General features: G+C 54.1%; 2 protein-coding genes across 3 annotated transcripts; one reads left to right on the forward strand and one right to left on the reverse strand.

The window, feature by feature from the left end:
- Positions 1-1,998: 1,998 nt before the first annotated feature.
- On the reverse strand, positions 1,999-9,941 carry FEM1B (fem-1 homolog B; the record flags this gene model as incomplete). 2 transcript variants are annotated; one of them, XM_079541087.1, is made up of 2 exons in its annotated part: positions 1,999-3,634; positions 9,886-9,941. In XM_079541087.1, the coding sequence occupies 2 exons, from the start codon at positions 9,939-9,941 to the stop codon at positions 1,999-2,001; spliced, it is 1,692 nt and encodes a 563-aa protein (XP_079397213.1). The 2 variants fall into 2 exon arrangements, with proteins under 2 accessions (XP_079397213.1, XP_079397212.1); XM_079541086.1 differs by lacking the exon at positions 9,886-9,941 and adding an exon at positions 6,975-7,222.
- CLN6 (CLN6 transmembrane ER protein) lies at positions 9,526-15,808 on the forward strand (the record flags this gene model as incomplete). Its single annotated transcript, XM_079541088.1, has 7 exons — positions 9,526-9,608; positions 10,654-10,768; positions 11,332-11,430; positions 13,254-13,442; positions 13,561-13,616; positions 13,968-14,090; positions 15,494-15,808. 7 exons carry the CDS (start codon positions 9,526-9,528, stop codon positions 15,780-15,782), a joined length of 954 nt encoding a protein of 317 aa, XP_079397214.1. The 3' UTR covers positions 15,783-15,808.
- Positions 15,809-15,821: the final 13 nt, after the last annotated feature.

Below are 15,821 nucleotides of genomic sequence, written 5' to 3' on the forward strand. Positions count from 1 at the left end.
TCATGATGGATGTTAACACAACACACTGTAAGCATGTGCTGTGTAAGATAATGCATTCTGTCATACATCTGTGCACACAGATTTGGACACCTGTGTATGTTTGTACACATGTGCATCCACATGCCTGTGCACACATGTGCATGGTGTGTGCATACACACACGTACCATTACACACAACACATCAACTGTGTGTAAATATATGTCTTATGTGTATGGAAGTGAGCGACAGCCTTACATACTGCGTATGTCTGTATGCAAATAGACATATTAACATGTCTGCATGTTGATATCTGCATTAAAGCTGTGGTTATACAGCTGTGTGCACACATGGCTCTGTGTAGCTATGATGTGAGCAGTTATCTGTGCACAGATGAAGGTGTGCACGCCCTGTTGCCTGTAGTTCCCAGCAGAGAAAAGATGGTGTTTGAGAAGCCCATGCATTTCTAAATTTGCCCTTGGAGGAGACACAACCACCAATGCCAGCAGTACCACCCACCTTAAGCCCTGCTCTTCTTCCTGGTGCTGCACAAAAAAGCCACCTTGCAGACCAACCCCACATTCAGTGTTTATTTATTTGTCATACAAATAGAAACGTGTGCCATAATCTCGCCTTGGAGTTCTACCCGGATCGTTGTTTAAAAAAAAAAAAAAAAAACAAACCTACAGAACATTCTTTCATCATCTGAGGGTTAAAAAGCTGCTTTTAAAATGGCAGAGTCCCCAGGGGGCAGTGAGACCAGAGACGCAGTACTGCCACAGCATCTGCAGCTCCCAGCCAGGACAAGCCCCGTCTGAGGCAACAGTTCCACTGTACAATCAGCTGCTTACCATAGAAGACTTTATGATAGGAGAGTTCATCGTAAAAATCAGTTTTAAGAGAGATTTCCATAATGAAAGGAGTAAAAATGATGAAAAAATTCTCACAGAGTCCAACTGGGGGAGGCACAGACTCCTGGCTTGTTGGAGGAAGCAGTTTCAAGCAGAATCACGCTCTGAAGGAAGACTCTCTTTGGCGACGACGACCCCGTTAGGAAGATACAGCATTTGGAATCTGAGAGTGCAGCTCCACACACTTTGAGTCCAAGGAAGGTGCGTGTTGAGCATCCAAAAACAAGTGAAAAGCGGTTTGAAATGCTGGGACACACACAGACACAGATACCCTGTCCATTCCCCAGGTACCCATGCAGGGCCTTTACATGTGAGGGACTTTTAGCTGCATAAAAGGAAACCATGCTGCTGGTTCACTTTGACTAACGTGCCAGTTCATTCTCCAGAAGCTACTCAACACTTACCAGAGTATTGCCAATGAAGAGCTTGCTACTTCAACTGTTATGAGAGGAACAGACCACATCTGAATTTGAACCTGTATTTCCTAACAGAGCATCCCTTACTTCGGTAGCTGTTGATAACTGCTGTTCAGAAAGTCATTAAAAAGAAAATTAAAAGCTTTTAAGATGTTACCAACATCTTCAGCGTGAACTGAAAGGCATTGTAAGACTGTGAGGTATAAGAGCAATGGGCTGCTCTGTGTGCTGAGACATTAACCATGTAACGACCAGGGAATTCCATCCCCTACCTCACTTGGAGACGCTTTAAAACCTCGGGAGCAGCGTGAGTGGGGCACTGGGGTGCCTTTGTATGGAACCACTCAGAGCATTCAACTGCCATCACCAGCAGAGAGATAGATTTGGAACAAAATATTCTGCACCACTTACATGGGGAATCTTTTTCTTTTGTTCCTGAAAACAAGGGAGAAAACATTATGATTATTTTTCTAATTAAAAGCAATGACCAAAATCTCAAACACCAGATGTGACTATGGGAAAATCACGTGGCTTTTATCCCCCCCCCCAGGATCCACATGAGAACAGAGGCTGCAGACCGAATCCAAAGGAACCAAAACGAGAGAGAAACACAACTCCATGTATACACGCATGTTCTGTCGCCTGCAATCGATGTCATCGTGGGATAGCACCACCACAAAAGGTTTTGTGTAGCCTAGTGAAACTTCACAAACTCCTCCAGAGTTCTGGGGATCTGGTTCTGATAGCTGATGTTATAGATCCGCACCGCACGGGCAGCCAGGCACTTGAGACTCAGCTTCATTTGAGTTTTAAGGAGTATTTCAGACACCCCCGTGGTACTTTTATCCAGAGGAGTTTTCTTCTGCTTATTTGTCATGTCTGTGTGGGCTCCGGCCTCCACCAGGCTAATGATGATGGAATGCAACGTCAAGAAGTCACTGATGGGCCTGTGGTATTGGACAATGAGGTGGAGAGGACTGTTCCCCTCGTTGTCCACAGCGTTCACATCAGCACCGCAGTCCAGCAGCAGCTTCGTGACGAGAGCATTGGGGAAGCTGCAGACATCATTGGTGTGGAAGTCGTCCACGGGAGTGCTGGAATTGACGGCGTGATGCAGCAGGCTGGAGCCATCCCGCGTCCTGGGGTCGAGATGAATCAGGTTGTAGATCTGCTTGTTGATGCGCGACTGATCCTCTTCGCTGCACTGGGTCTTAGTGGAGATGCAGACCAAGTAGAGGAAGGTAAAAATATTGCATTCGTAGTTGTCCATGGCTGTGTGGATGTCAGCGTCCTGGGTGGTTTTGATGCGGGACATGCCTTGTTCTATTTCCAAGACGTTGCACCTCAGAACACTCTCGATGTCCTTGGCTTTAACCGGCTCGTTTAAGTGTATCATCTGAGAAAAGACCTGGGCAAACCTCAGCAGGTCCCTGTGAGTATTCCTGTTGCCTTTTTGCCTCAGGTGCAAGGCATGGAGCCACAGCTTGATACACTGCTCAAACTCCATGCTATCCGCATAAACAGCCCCACGGTAAATAATGGGGTGAGAGACATCGATGTTGTCCGAGCCCAGAATTCTTTCACGCACAATGAGGCCTTCCATGTGGAGGGCATCTCTGTCCTGCCTGATGGACTCTAATTCCTGAGGAGTTCTGCATTCCGTCCTGTTTCCGTACGCTTCGATCGGCGGAAGAACTTCCTTCTCGATGATATTCTCACTGTCTCTGTACCTCTCCAGCATCGCTAAGTACAGGTAGTGGTAAGTCTTCATGATGTCGTAGTTCTCCCTGTCGTTAGCAAACGAGGCGCCCAGCAGCTCCAGCGCCTCGATCCGACTTCTCCTGCTGCAGCCGGCGTGCGCCAGCAGCAGCTCCACCACGTCTGCCTTGCAGCTCTCGGCCGCTACTTTCAGCGGAGTCATCCCGTGGCCGTTGACCATCATTGCCGCCTTCCACTTGACCAACTCCCTCACTATCTCCAAGTGGCCGGCCTCAGCCGCAAAGTGCAGCGCCGTGGCCCCGCAGTGGGCTTTGGCATTGGGGTCTGCATGCTGCTCGAGGAGATACCTCACCACGTCCGTGTGGCCCTTGTAGGCTGCGATCATAAGGCAGGTGTTGTCGTACTTGTTGGCGATGCTGATGTTGGCATTGTTTTCCACCAGGTACTTGACGATGTCCAACCTGCCGTCGAAACAGGCGGCCCTCAGGGGAGTCGAGTTGGTCACCGTAGTGTGATTCACATTGGCTCCGTGACTGACCAGCAACTTGACAACCTCAAAGTGCCCCGCTCCTGCCGCGCACCACAGGGCTGTGGCGCCATCGATGACAAAGCTGGAAAGAGAAAGCAAGCAACAAGCAGTTAAACGTTTGGCTGCTCTTTCAAATGCATCTTTTAAAGACAGCTGAGGAAAAAAAAAAACAACACGCACCTCACCGCTTTATAGCCACCCTGTTTCTAAAGGCGAAGAGACTCAGTGGGATAGCCAAAGGAAGAGAACAAGAGACCTACCGAGGAGACCTCCTGCAGGAAGAAGAGCTGGAAGTGGAAACTTCAAAGCAGCCAAGGGTGGAGCCACGTTCTGCAGCAGCGCTTCCTGGGCTGCTTTGAAGATCCTACCTGCGAGCTGCAGCCCCGGCCTGCGGAGGTCTCCGGAAGAACAGCGGCAGGAATTCCCACTCCTTTCATCCCTCGTGCCAGAAACTCATTAAAGAAACAGATAGTTTTATCTTTAAGTTTACATATTGACAAAAAACAACAACAAAACTCTGAATTCAGGCACGATTGACAGTGTATCTACAGCATACATTTGGCAGCAAGGCTGCCTGAAGAAATTCATAGCACTTCACTTGTTCCCTGCCCCTGACAGAGAACAGGGGTGCCCTCTGTCACCCCTTCTGCTGTGCCCATTCCTTGACACCACAACGCACAGCAGACCAGCATTCAGGTTTAGAAAAAAAAACAACAACAGACTTTGAGGAATATAATAAAATTTTAAAGAGGAAGCTATTCTAAGCCGGAGTGCTTCAGAGCTCTGCTCTGCATTACAGCCCTGCAGACAGCTTGCTGGCACTCGTAAACGTGGGGACAGTTAACTCCAGCAAAGCCTCACTGCTCCTTAAGCCATTTTCATCCCCAAATCTTCAGCACCTTCTACGACTACAAACACAAGGGCTGATGTCCTTTCCATTCCCCCTCGATCTCTGAAGCAGCACTTAAGCACAGTTCGCCCTGCAGGCGATATACATTGGAGGCACAGCCCGGATCACAGAGCAGGGAGAAATATCTGATTATTTCCATACGTCCACGCAGTCACGTTTTTCAGAATTAAAATATCAGGAGACACCGGCTCACTTTCAGCTTCAGCAGCAATTTTCATCATTCTACAAAGCTCTGCAGAAGCAGCTGGTTGCCTGTTTGTAAATCCAGCATCTCCAGACAACACTTCAGAGGCCACTTAAGAGCCCTGGCACGCAGAGATGTCTATATAACAGATGTGGCTACCTTTGTTCCCAGTAAGAAGTTCCTTATTTTGCACATACATAACCACATCAAAGTACTTTTCTATTAAAACAGAAGTAAATCAGGATGTAGGCCCTGTGAGTGAACACAAGGTAATTTACTAATGCACTACAGGCCCATATTTTCAAGTCAAAAGCTTGGAGCCCAAACAAGGGGAGTTTCTGGGCCACCTTATCACAAAAATGAAAATAATGCCAAGCATGATCTGGGATCACATGCTGCCTTTCTTCTCACCAGGCTGCGACTCCTACTGAGGCCAGGGGAGAGGTGATGGCACACTGTGCCCATTGTAAGTCAAACAACACCTCCTTTAATCTGCATCAGGCAGAGGCTCTGGCAGGCAGATCAGCATCCCATCAATGCACAGCACGAGAGAAAATCCAGCAGCACAAGGGAGACAACAGCCCTTCTATCACTTTCTGTCAACACAGGCCCTTCTTTTATCTAAAATAAGGACAGACACTCACGCCAGCAGGTATTCTCAACCAGTTTTTACTTGTGAAAAGAGGGCTGAAAGAGGAATAAAAAAGCACACACACAGGGAAGCCAGTTCCTCCCCCTTCATTCAGCATTCAAGAAGCAAGTCAGCCTTCCCCTGGGTTAGGTGGAGCTGCACAGACATCTCTGCAGCTCATCAGGCAGGAGCCAGATGAGAGATACAGGGGGACGGTGACGATCCCTCTCAGTATCTGATGGGAGCTCTCCTTCCTGTGCCAGCACACAGCCAGCTACCTGCTTAACCTGGAGCTGTTCAAAGGGTAAAAGGTCCTTCACGATTCCTGGCTTTAAGAATGACATATGGGCAACTATTTGACAAGAGTTGGGAAAGACTTTAAAAACAAGAGAGGTAATGAAGCTTGTGACAACAAAGCAAAGGAACGTGGGAGCACAATGGCCTGCAGGTTGAACACGAGGACAGGCAGAACCACTTCAACACCCAACAGAACGGATGTGCTGCTCATTTGCTGTGAAGAGAACACTGCTGTTAAGAGTCTAAAATCTATTTAGAAACAGGCTTTCTGCAGCCAGCCACGCCCCCCAGACGAGGAGCAAACCACAAGCATTCATCCTGCTGCCACACAGCACCACGAACCCCAGCTCCTGGGCAATGCCCTTGTTCCTCAGCACAGCCCGTCCTAAACCATCGCATTTTCCTCCCTACTACCCCGTGCCAGCCCCCAGCTGTGAGGAAGCTGCTTCTTATCTGAGCTGGAATGGAAAAAAGCCTCACCTGGAACAAGCAGGTGGCACCACCCCACTCTCATCCTACTTGCGGCCTGTCACAGAATGCTTGATGTCACAGAAAAGCTGCTTTGGTGCAGAATGCATATGGGGTCACCTGCCCACCAGGCTAATAAAACCCTGCCTGCAATCTCAGCTTGAAGTGGTGAAGGCGCATCAGGTGGCTGGGACAGCAGTGCCATGCCCACCCCAACAGCCCAGCCACCAGCTGAGCAATGCCAAGCAGGCAGCCACAGCCTGGTGCTGGCCCTGGGCACAACGTAACACGTCCAGGACAGACTATCAGCACAGAATCATAGAACTGTCTGAGTTGGAAGGAATCTTTGAAGGCCATCTGCTGCCACTCCTCTGCAATGAGCAGAGACACCCAAAGCTCTATCAGTGCCCAGAGCCCCTCCAGCCTGACCTCGGGTGTCTCTAAGGAGGGGACATCCACCGCCTCTCAGGGCAGCCTGTGCCAGTGCCTCTCTAGTCTTACCGTAACAAATTTTCTTCCTTGCACCCAGCCAAAATCTCTTCTCTCCTAGTTTGAGACCATTTCCTTTATCCTGTCACAGAGACCACACTGAAGAGACTGCTCCTTCCTTCTCAGATGCTGAAAGGCCTCTCTCAGCTCCCCCCAGAGCCTTCTTTTCCCCAAATTGAGCAGCCCCAGCTCTCTCTTAGGGGAGGTGTCCCATCCCCTGGGTCACTTTTGTGGCCCAAAAATGCTCCAAGAGAACCACAAGACACCTTATGACAAAGCCAGGACAGGCCGTGCGCACACCATAACCAGGCCCCGGCCAAACCACCACCGGGCCCAAGGCAGGGCTCAGATACACCGTGACCAGCAGCAGCTCAGGCCCCATCCAAACACCAACCCCAGGCCCGATACCAGGCCCCGGGCATCGGGCGGCCGGCCCTACGTACCCATCAAAGCGCACGGTGCCGGTCTGCTGGGTCTGCACGCGGTAGTGCTCGAGGAGCAGGCGGACCACCTTGGTGTGGCCGTTGCGGGCGGCGATGATGAGCGGGGTGGAGCGCTGCCCGCCGTGCTGGCTGACGTATCCCAGCAGGTACTTGATGTCGCTCTCGGAGCGGTTGAGGAGCAGCGCGGCCAAGGTCAGCACTCGCCCCTCGCTCGCCGCTTTGTACACGTACCCCGCCAGCCCCTCCATCGCCGCCTCCTCCTCCTCTCGGCTGCGGCCCCGCCGGCCCGGCCGGCCCTGCTCGGGCCTGCCCGCGGCCGCCGGGGCCGCTTCTCCCTCCGCTTCCCGCTCCGTCCTGCCTCGGGGCCCGGCGGGGGGCACATGCGGCCCTCTCGGGGCCAGCCGCCCCCCGGGCCCGGCGGCGAGGCGGGGCAGCCCCAGCGCCCACCTCCTCCTCCTCCTCCTCACCCACGACCCATCCCGGCGCCGCCGCCCCCGGCCGGGACGCGAACCCGCAGCCCGAGGCGGCGCGGGGTGGGGTGGGAGGGGGCGACGGGGGAGCGGACCGCCGCTACGGGTCGCCGGAAGGGCCCGACGGGGCGCGCGCCGGGCACGGGGCTCTCGCGGCCGCTCCGCCCCCGATTCCGGAAGTGAAACCGGAAGTGAGCGCCGCGCGATCTCCTTCGTTGTCCACCCGGAAACATAAGCCGCGCACAGACGTTCCGCGTTGCGGACTCCATCGTTCCCCCTGACCCCAGCGCCGCTGCCCGTCGCGGGGCCTCCCACAGCCCGCTCGACGAGGGCAGCCCGGCCTTGGGGTTGGCCCCTTGGTGCTGCGTTTGGGTTGAAGTCACGCGTGGCTTAAAGTTGCCAGCAGCTTTACAACTCCATCCCCAACAGGGTGCACACAGGTGTGTCGTCCCACTGAGCCACCCCCCACCGTGCCCTCAGCAAGACGCCTCGAAATCCCCCGAGCTCCCCCTGCGGCCTGGGGTCCCATTGGCACGAGCGAGGGCACCGCGAGCACAGTGACAGACGGCCCATGCCGATCCGCAGCCCGTCTGCTGCGCCCCATTGTCCTGAAGGGGATCCGGTATCAGCCCAATAAAGAATTAATGGAGAGCCATGCAACCGGAGCTGTGCGTAGGCTGCAGCGTGCATTATGCATGGCTGTGTGGCCCAGCCGTGCTGCAGGCAGTCACCAAAAGGAGCCCTGAGGAGAGGGGTCGGGGTGTTCAGTCAATGGGGATCAGCCTCACGCAGCCCATGCTGTGCCCAACACGATGAGTTCACGGTGAGTGTAAGTGGAGTTCTCTGTTACCTCCGCCATCCCCTCTGCCTTGCAGGGTGTTCACATTCCCAACAAAAGCCGTGCTCCTCAATGCACAAACAGCCACGAAGGGAGAAACCAGGTCCATTCTGCAGCCTCATCGCAGCCTCTCCTGCCATGCTCGGTGCTGTCAGGACCACAAGTCATCATCATGCAAGCTGTGGCACAGCCTGCAATCACTTCCAGTCTCATTCTCTGCAAAGAGAGCTCTGTCGTCCCAGCCCGGCAGCACATACTGGGGCCGTGCACTGGGTCACTTTTGGTCACAGAAGGCAGCACAGCATCAGGAGGTTTGGAACTCTGTGATCTTTAAGGTCTTTTCCAACCCAGGCAGTTCTCCTGACTCACCAGGTTACACCTTTGTGCCAATTGTGTGAGGCAGCGTTTGCACTCCGTCAGCCTTTTCCCACTTCCAAATCTCATTTCCTCCACCAGGTGAGGACTCACATCAGTGCATGTGATGGCACTTCGGGACCAATAGGGTTTTATTTCTAAAGAGCGCTTAAGGAGTTAAAAATCGTCTCACCCTCCTTCCTCTATTTCAAAAATAGCAAGGATTATCTGAGCACGCTTTGGACGGGGAAATAAAACGAGCCGAACTAAAATTTCTACGTGGAATACAGGGGACGATTACAGGCTTGAAGGGTTTTCTGTGCGTTATCTCTCTACTCTGATAGCTGGAGGAGGAAGGAGAGCGATGCTGTGCCCGCAGAGCAATGCCTGCTCTCGGTTTTGGGGTGGATTTCAGCCCTGGCGCTCATCCTGCAGGGCACTGCGTGCAGAGGCAGCAGCAGCGTGCTGGCCGGCTGCTTCCAGTATCAGGGTGCATAAAGAGGGGGACAGGAGGATCATGGAGGCGGTAACGATCATCGTTTGAAAGAAATAATTAAAAACAATCACGACAAAAAAACAACAAAAATAACAACGAACGCAACAATAACGAAAACGAACAGAATACAAACACGAAGAGTCGCAATAACGAAGCCCGTTACAGCCCTTCCGACCACCAGCAGCCCCGGCTCCCCCCGGCCGCTCCCTCCGCCCGTCCCGCCGCCCGCAGCCGCGCAGCCGCCCGCCCTCCCCCAGCGCCGAGGCGGGGCCCGGGCAGAGCAGCACCGCGCCGTGCCGAGCCGAGCCGAGCCGAGCCGAGCCGAGCCGAGCCGAGCCGAGCCGAGCCGAGCCGAGCCGGGCCGGGCCGGGCCGGGCCGGGCCGGGCAGGCGCATGCAGGGCTCGGCGCGGCGGCGGCCGTTCCCGGCGGCGGCTCCGGGCTCCCCGCAGCCCTCCGGGCCGCTCTACGCGGGCAGGTGAGCGGCAGGGAAAGGGTGCGGGTGGGGGGGATATGGACACGGAGGCGGCCCATCGTGCCCAGTGCTCCCGGCACCATCCCTGGGATCACCCGGAGCGCCCCTGCCCGCATCTTCCTGACCCCCCGCCCCAGCCCATCGTGGCTGTATCGGATGCCCAGCTCCACGCAGCTCCCTCCCTGCACACATCATCCTGACCGCCCCCTGGATCAATGTGGACCCCTCCGGTCCCTCGCAGCCCCCCCGGCCCAGCTCCTGCCGGGTACCACCTCCTCATCCGAGATGCTGCAGTGCTCCCGGGCATCCCTGGCGGTTGGGTGCCCCAGACTTCATGGCAATTTCTTAAGGCAACTACGGCTCTCAGGCTCATCCCGACCCTCCAGGGTACCACCATCCATCCCACAGCTCCGTGCTCATCTCGGGGCTCTGCTCCCAGCACCCCAGAAGAGCACGTGGCACCTTGGTCCTAAAGCAGCTGCTTTCCCTTGCCATAGGCAGGTGAAGTCCGGGGGGCTGCCTGGAGGAATGGGCTCAGTGGGGCCGTTCTGCAGGGGCAGGGGTTGGGATGAGCCTGAGAGCAAAGGATGAAGCTGACGGCAAGGCCGGACCATCCCCATGCTGGAGCACCGCAGGGCAGGGATAATTTCTTGCATTCGATACTTTTTTAGGTTGAGTACTTTCATAGCACTCCCCTTTCTTTTTTTTTTTCTTTTTTTTTTTTTTTTTAGGATTGGAAGCCTGGTGGGAGCTTTGTTTTGTCACACACAAGTTGAAAATAGTTGCACTTCATTCAGCATTCGGGCTTTGCATCCTGCTTTTGTGCTCCCACCTCAGCCGGGGAGAGCCTTCATAAGAGACGTGTGGGTTTTTATTCCTGCTGCTTTACCTTTCCGTGCTGCCTCCTCCTCTGCTCAGAGCCCCAGCTCTGTACACACACCACCGATCCCAACCCAGCAGCAAAGCACCGGCTCTGGCTGGGCACGCAGCCCTGCAGCCTCCTCCTGCCTTCCCAATCCCCACTGATTTCTCCTTCTGTCCCTACCAGGCATGGGGCAGCAAAGAACGAAGACACCTCCAAGACCTCTCCCTTCCACCTCGACCTCTGGTTCTACTTCACACTGCAGAACTGGGTGCTGGACTTCGGCCGTCCCATCGCCATGGTGAGCTGGGGGTGGCAGAGCAGTGCTGGTGCATCCCCAGCCCTGTAGGTTTACTGTTTCATAACACCTGTGATGTTTCTGCTGCTCATCCCCGTCCCTTTGCCTGAATGTCTTGAGCATGGGGCCCTTGCTCTCCATATAGCATGTGGCAGGAGGTTTTTTCGGGGCCTTTGCCCTAAAAATGAGGTTTTTTAGTGCTGGCACCTGAACAGAACAGCGCATTTGCACAGATCACTGCTGTTGGGTTTCTCAGTGCTTTCTCAGCACTGCAGGAATGCAGAGCTGAGATTCAACCGCACTGTTCCTTTAGCTCCTGTATCCCAATGGTGCCAGAGGGATGCTCCCTGCAAGAACAGCTCCCCACTGTCTTTATTAACAGCAGTGTGAAGCATCGCAGAGCTGGCCACCAGACCACAGGCCAGCAGCCAAAGCCCCGAACTGAGCTTTGCTCTGTTCCCATCCCAAAGTAGGTGTGAGGCTGTGAGTGCTCCCAAAGCAAGGTGTGGTAATGGCGAGCTGGGCCATAGTTGTGCACTGATGCATCTTTTTCCCCTTCTCCTCAGATAATCCTGCCGCTGGAGTGGTTTCCCCTGAACAAACCGAGTGCTGGAGATTATTTCCACATGGCTTACAATGTTATAACACCGTTTCTTCTGCTAAAGGTAAACCATTCTTAACGCTGCCAGCTGTAAAAGCGGGGCGAGTGGCACTTCTCCTCAGGTGAAACCAGTCCCCAACCACCACTGAGCCCTCCTTGTGCAGTGCAGAAGGAACTGAGGATGCTGGCTGCTCAGGATTGAGGCAGTGCCCACCTCCATGCAGCCCACGACCACCTCCCCACCTTTCTGCGCTCTGGAAACTATTTTCACCTTCCCAGCAATTCCCCACCCACCGGCCGTAAGCCACAGATGTGGGGCTTTTGAGGTTTTTTCTCCTGCTTTGAGGCAGTTTGGTGGCTGTGAGCTCGTGGGAGTCGGGCTGCTTTCCCATCCGTGTGCCGTCAGCTGGAACAAACCCGGTCCGACCGCATTCTGCACCCACATGACTCAGCCTCTGACAGAAGCTCTGATCCAAGGGGAAGGCTGCAGAAGTCGGAGCCCGGGAGAAATCCCTTCGCTTGTTCTCATGCTCCCTGCATGTAAAAGCACGCCGCTTCACCCTTGAGCTCCACGTTCAGAACCAAAGCTCTTCGCCCCAAAGTTCTTTGTTAAGACAACACCCACCCAGACCTTACGGGGCAGCTGGAACTGCAGCTGGTTTCCCAAGTCATTCATCACTTAATTACACTTGTTGTTCAGCATTAGAGCTGCGTCTGTAGCTCAAATTCATCCAGCCACCAGATCTTGCAGCTACGTTTTCAGGTTAAGGACTGTCCTGTCACTGGGAATCTTTTGCTATGAAACACTTGGCAGTGAGGAGATACAAAAAGCAATTATAAATATATTTTAACCTTCGTTAGCCAGGAATTGAATTACGTCCCGAGATGGAAATGGTTCTCTCCTGAGTTTGGGAGTGATTGAATTCCGTTGGGGCTGGAAAGCGAAGCTCAGTCCCAGTCCTGGTGGGGCTGTGGGCACTTTCACACTCAGTGTGAGCTGTGCTGAGTGGCACAGCCAGCTTCTGGGAGCTCAGTGCTCCGTAGGACACAGTTTGCTGCTGTGGTCACCCCGTGTAGCCCTAAAGGACACGTCTGCCCTTCTTCCTACACCAGATGGGAGCTCCCTGAGCCCGGGGCTCCCCTCCCCAAACGCTATGACAGTGGCAGCAGTTAGAGAGAGGGAAAGTTAAGCCTCAGAATTAAATACAAATAAGGAGCTTTTCTGCATTCGTGCAGACGAAGGGCTGCAAAGCTGCTTTGGCAGCGTAGGGCTTGCTGGGTCCCAACACCGCCGTATCTCCCCCTGGCGGGCTCTGAGACCTTCCCCATCCCCAGGCTATGAGGGACGACGCTTCCCTGCCCACAGCGGGTGGGCTGAAATGAAGGAGGGCTCATTCCGCTCCACTTCAGGAGCAGAAAGAGAGGGAGGGCTCCACTTCCATCAGGAAGAAAGGAGAACAAACCACCCAGCAGAGCCCCCTGCAGACCCTCTGTACGGGGATGCGGCGCAGAGGAGCGGTGCGGGAGGTCCCTCTCACCGCTGGAGGGCACAGAAAGGCTGCTGGAAACACGAGGGGAGGCGAGCCAGCAGCTGCTGCTTTGAGGCTGGTGAACGATGCTTTTGGTCACGTCTGGGGAAGGAATTGCTGGGTGTCCTGGTTGGGAATCGTGGCTCAGTGTGAGCGGTGACTCAGGTGCGAGTGCCCCAAAATGTGATTTATCGTCCCAAAAAGGGTTGGAACGCGTGCAGGGAACAGAAAGCTGCACAGGCTGTGCTTTTCTGCAGGTCCCCGCATGGCGTGGGGTGACTTTTGCAAAGCGGGAGAGGGATGAATTTGTCACAGCATGGCTTTGTCCTTCCTCACTGCTCAGCGTCTCCTTTGGCAGCTCATCGAGCGCTCCCCAAAGACGCTGCCACGATCCATGGTGTACGTCAGCATCATCACGTTCGTGATGGGCGCCAGCATCCACCTGGTGGGCGACTCCGTCAACCACCGCCTCATCTTCAGCGGCTACCAGCACCACCTGTCCGTCAGGGAGAACCCCATCATCAGGAACCTGAAGCCAGAGACGCTGGTAAAGCCACTTCTTTATATCAGGGCTTAAAAAACCATCATCATCGTCGTTGCTTGTTCTTATTTTGGAGCGTGCCCTGCCCTCTCTGCCCTTTTGAATCTGTTCCGTTGCATTGCAGATTGATTCCTTTGAGCTGCTGTATTACTACGACGAGTATTTGGGTCACTCGATGTGGTAAGCGCTTTGCAGGGTTGATCTGGAGGGCTCAGAACGATGCATTGAGAGGCAGAGCTGCTCCCTGCACTCCGCTGCGGTGCTTGCAGGGATCTCTCCCTCCAAACGCTGCCCATTTCTGCCAGCATTTTTTGATCCCCGTCACTTTGGGGACGTGCAGCCACGGGGAGCGGCAGAGCAGCACTGTTCCCCCCTCCTCTTTGCAGATTCACTGGCAGTTCTGCTCCAAAAATGTAAACCGATGACCACCACCACCCTGCTCATTTGACCCACGAATGGTCACAGTGGGGGGGACGGACACCAAACAGGGCTCTGAGCCCCCAACTCACCCCAGGCTGCCTCTGCCCCCAGGTACATCCCCTTCTTCCTGATCCTCTTCATATACTTCACCGGCTGCTTCACACCCGACGAGGATGAGAGCAGGATGCCAATATCTGCACTGCTGCTGACGGGGCCGAGCAGCCTCTATTACTGGTGAGTGCCTCACTGGGGCTCTGGGGGTGCCAGGGCAGAGCTGCAGCTCCCGTGCCAAGCTGGAAAATCCAATCAAATCACCTTTGAGAGCTGGGACCACTTCAGCACTGCGTGTCCCTGTCCCAGTTTGAGGTGTTTGGTCACCCTCTGTGTCGCTCCCCCCACTGGCACAGCTGTCCCAGCCCTACCTGCAGGCATCCCATGCTTTTCCCACTCTTCTGTTCCTTAGGAATCCCAGCACAGGGTCCATACAGCTGCAGCCTGAGCTCCCACCCCCCCGTGCTGTGGGCAGACAGATCTGCATGGCGTTGGGATTCTCCTGGTGCCACTTTCCCTGGAGCACAGGGATGTACACCAACACATCCTGCAGGGCTAAATGGCCTTTTGAGAGAGGTCTTATTTATTTCCCATATTCATTAGCCTCCTCTTCCCAGACAACTTCCCTAATGGCAGCCAAACAACTTCCCATTCACTGTCAGTGACTGCGCCTGTGGCTTTGACCCCTGCTGAGGCTGTTCTCATACACTAAATTAATTTTTGATCGTCAAAATCATCAGGATGATTTGGTCAGTTCCCACTTACCCTGCTGCTCTGCCTTTAAATACATCAGCCGAGTCTCTGCCATTCCAAGGAAAACAATTTAAGATGCTCTGAGCACAATTCCACCCACCAGCACCAGACCAATCCTCAGCACAGCTCCCTACAAGGAGGCATCCATGGGTGCCCCCACCCCACGGGCTCCTGGGGGCTGGTACCCAAAACAATACCTGGCTTCCAACACTCCCCATGAGTTTGCTGCCTCTCTGCACTCCCCCAGATGAGTGCAGCACCCTGAGTTACACTCACGGTTCTGCGTGGTGCAGGAGAAAACAAATGGGTAACAAGCCGTGGGTAACAGTTCCTCAGGTCTCCCATGGGCAGGAACCAAATCCTTCCCATTTCTCATAGACAAGGACCAAATCCTCACTATTTGCCATTGACAAGGACCAAATCCTCACTATTTGCCATTGACAAGAACCAAATCCTCACTATTTGCCATTAACAAGGACCAAATCCTCACTATTTGCCATTGACAAGGACCAAATCCTCGCCATTTCCCATAGACACAAACAAGAGCCAGGGAAGTACGAGAGCTCTGTTCCCCCCCCCTCCTCCCCAACCTTTTCCTTAAGCTTTCAGGACTCACCGCAGCCATTTCTCTGGATTTCTGGGCTGACAACAAGTGCCATGTATCCCATTTGGAGCCAAGCAGGGAGAACACCAACCCAAACAGCTGCTTTAATGGGGAAAGAACATTGTAGAGTGCTTGCAATGGGCTCCTACAGTCAGTACGAACCTTTTGGACAACACTGCATTGCCAGCACGTGTTTTGGGGTGCACGCTGCAGGTGCTTTGCTTTGCAGGTACCTCGTGACCGAGGGGCAGATCTTCATCCTCTACATCTTCACTTTCTTCGCCATGATGGCTTTGGTGATGCACCAGAAGCGCAAAGGGCTGGTGTTGGACAGCAACGGGCTCTTCCTCTTCTACTCGTTCATCATCACCTTGGTTCTGATTGCTGTGTGGGTGGTGTGGCTGTGGAACGACAAAACCCTCAGGAAGAAATACCCCGGGGTGATTTACATCCCCGAGCCGTGGGCTTTTTACACCCTGCACATGAGCAACCTCCAGGCGGCGAAGGAGAGTTTATAGGTTTTGATATTTGGGAGCGAATCAAAGGGAAAAAAAAAT

The sequence above is a fragment of the Tetrao urogallus genome, assembly GCF_951394365.1.
Source record: "Tetrao urogallus genome assembly, chromosome: 11".
NCBI classification, from domain to species: domain Eukaryota; kingdom Metazoa; phylum Chordata; class Aves; order Galliformes; family Phasianidae; genus Tetrao; species Tetrao urogallus.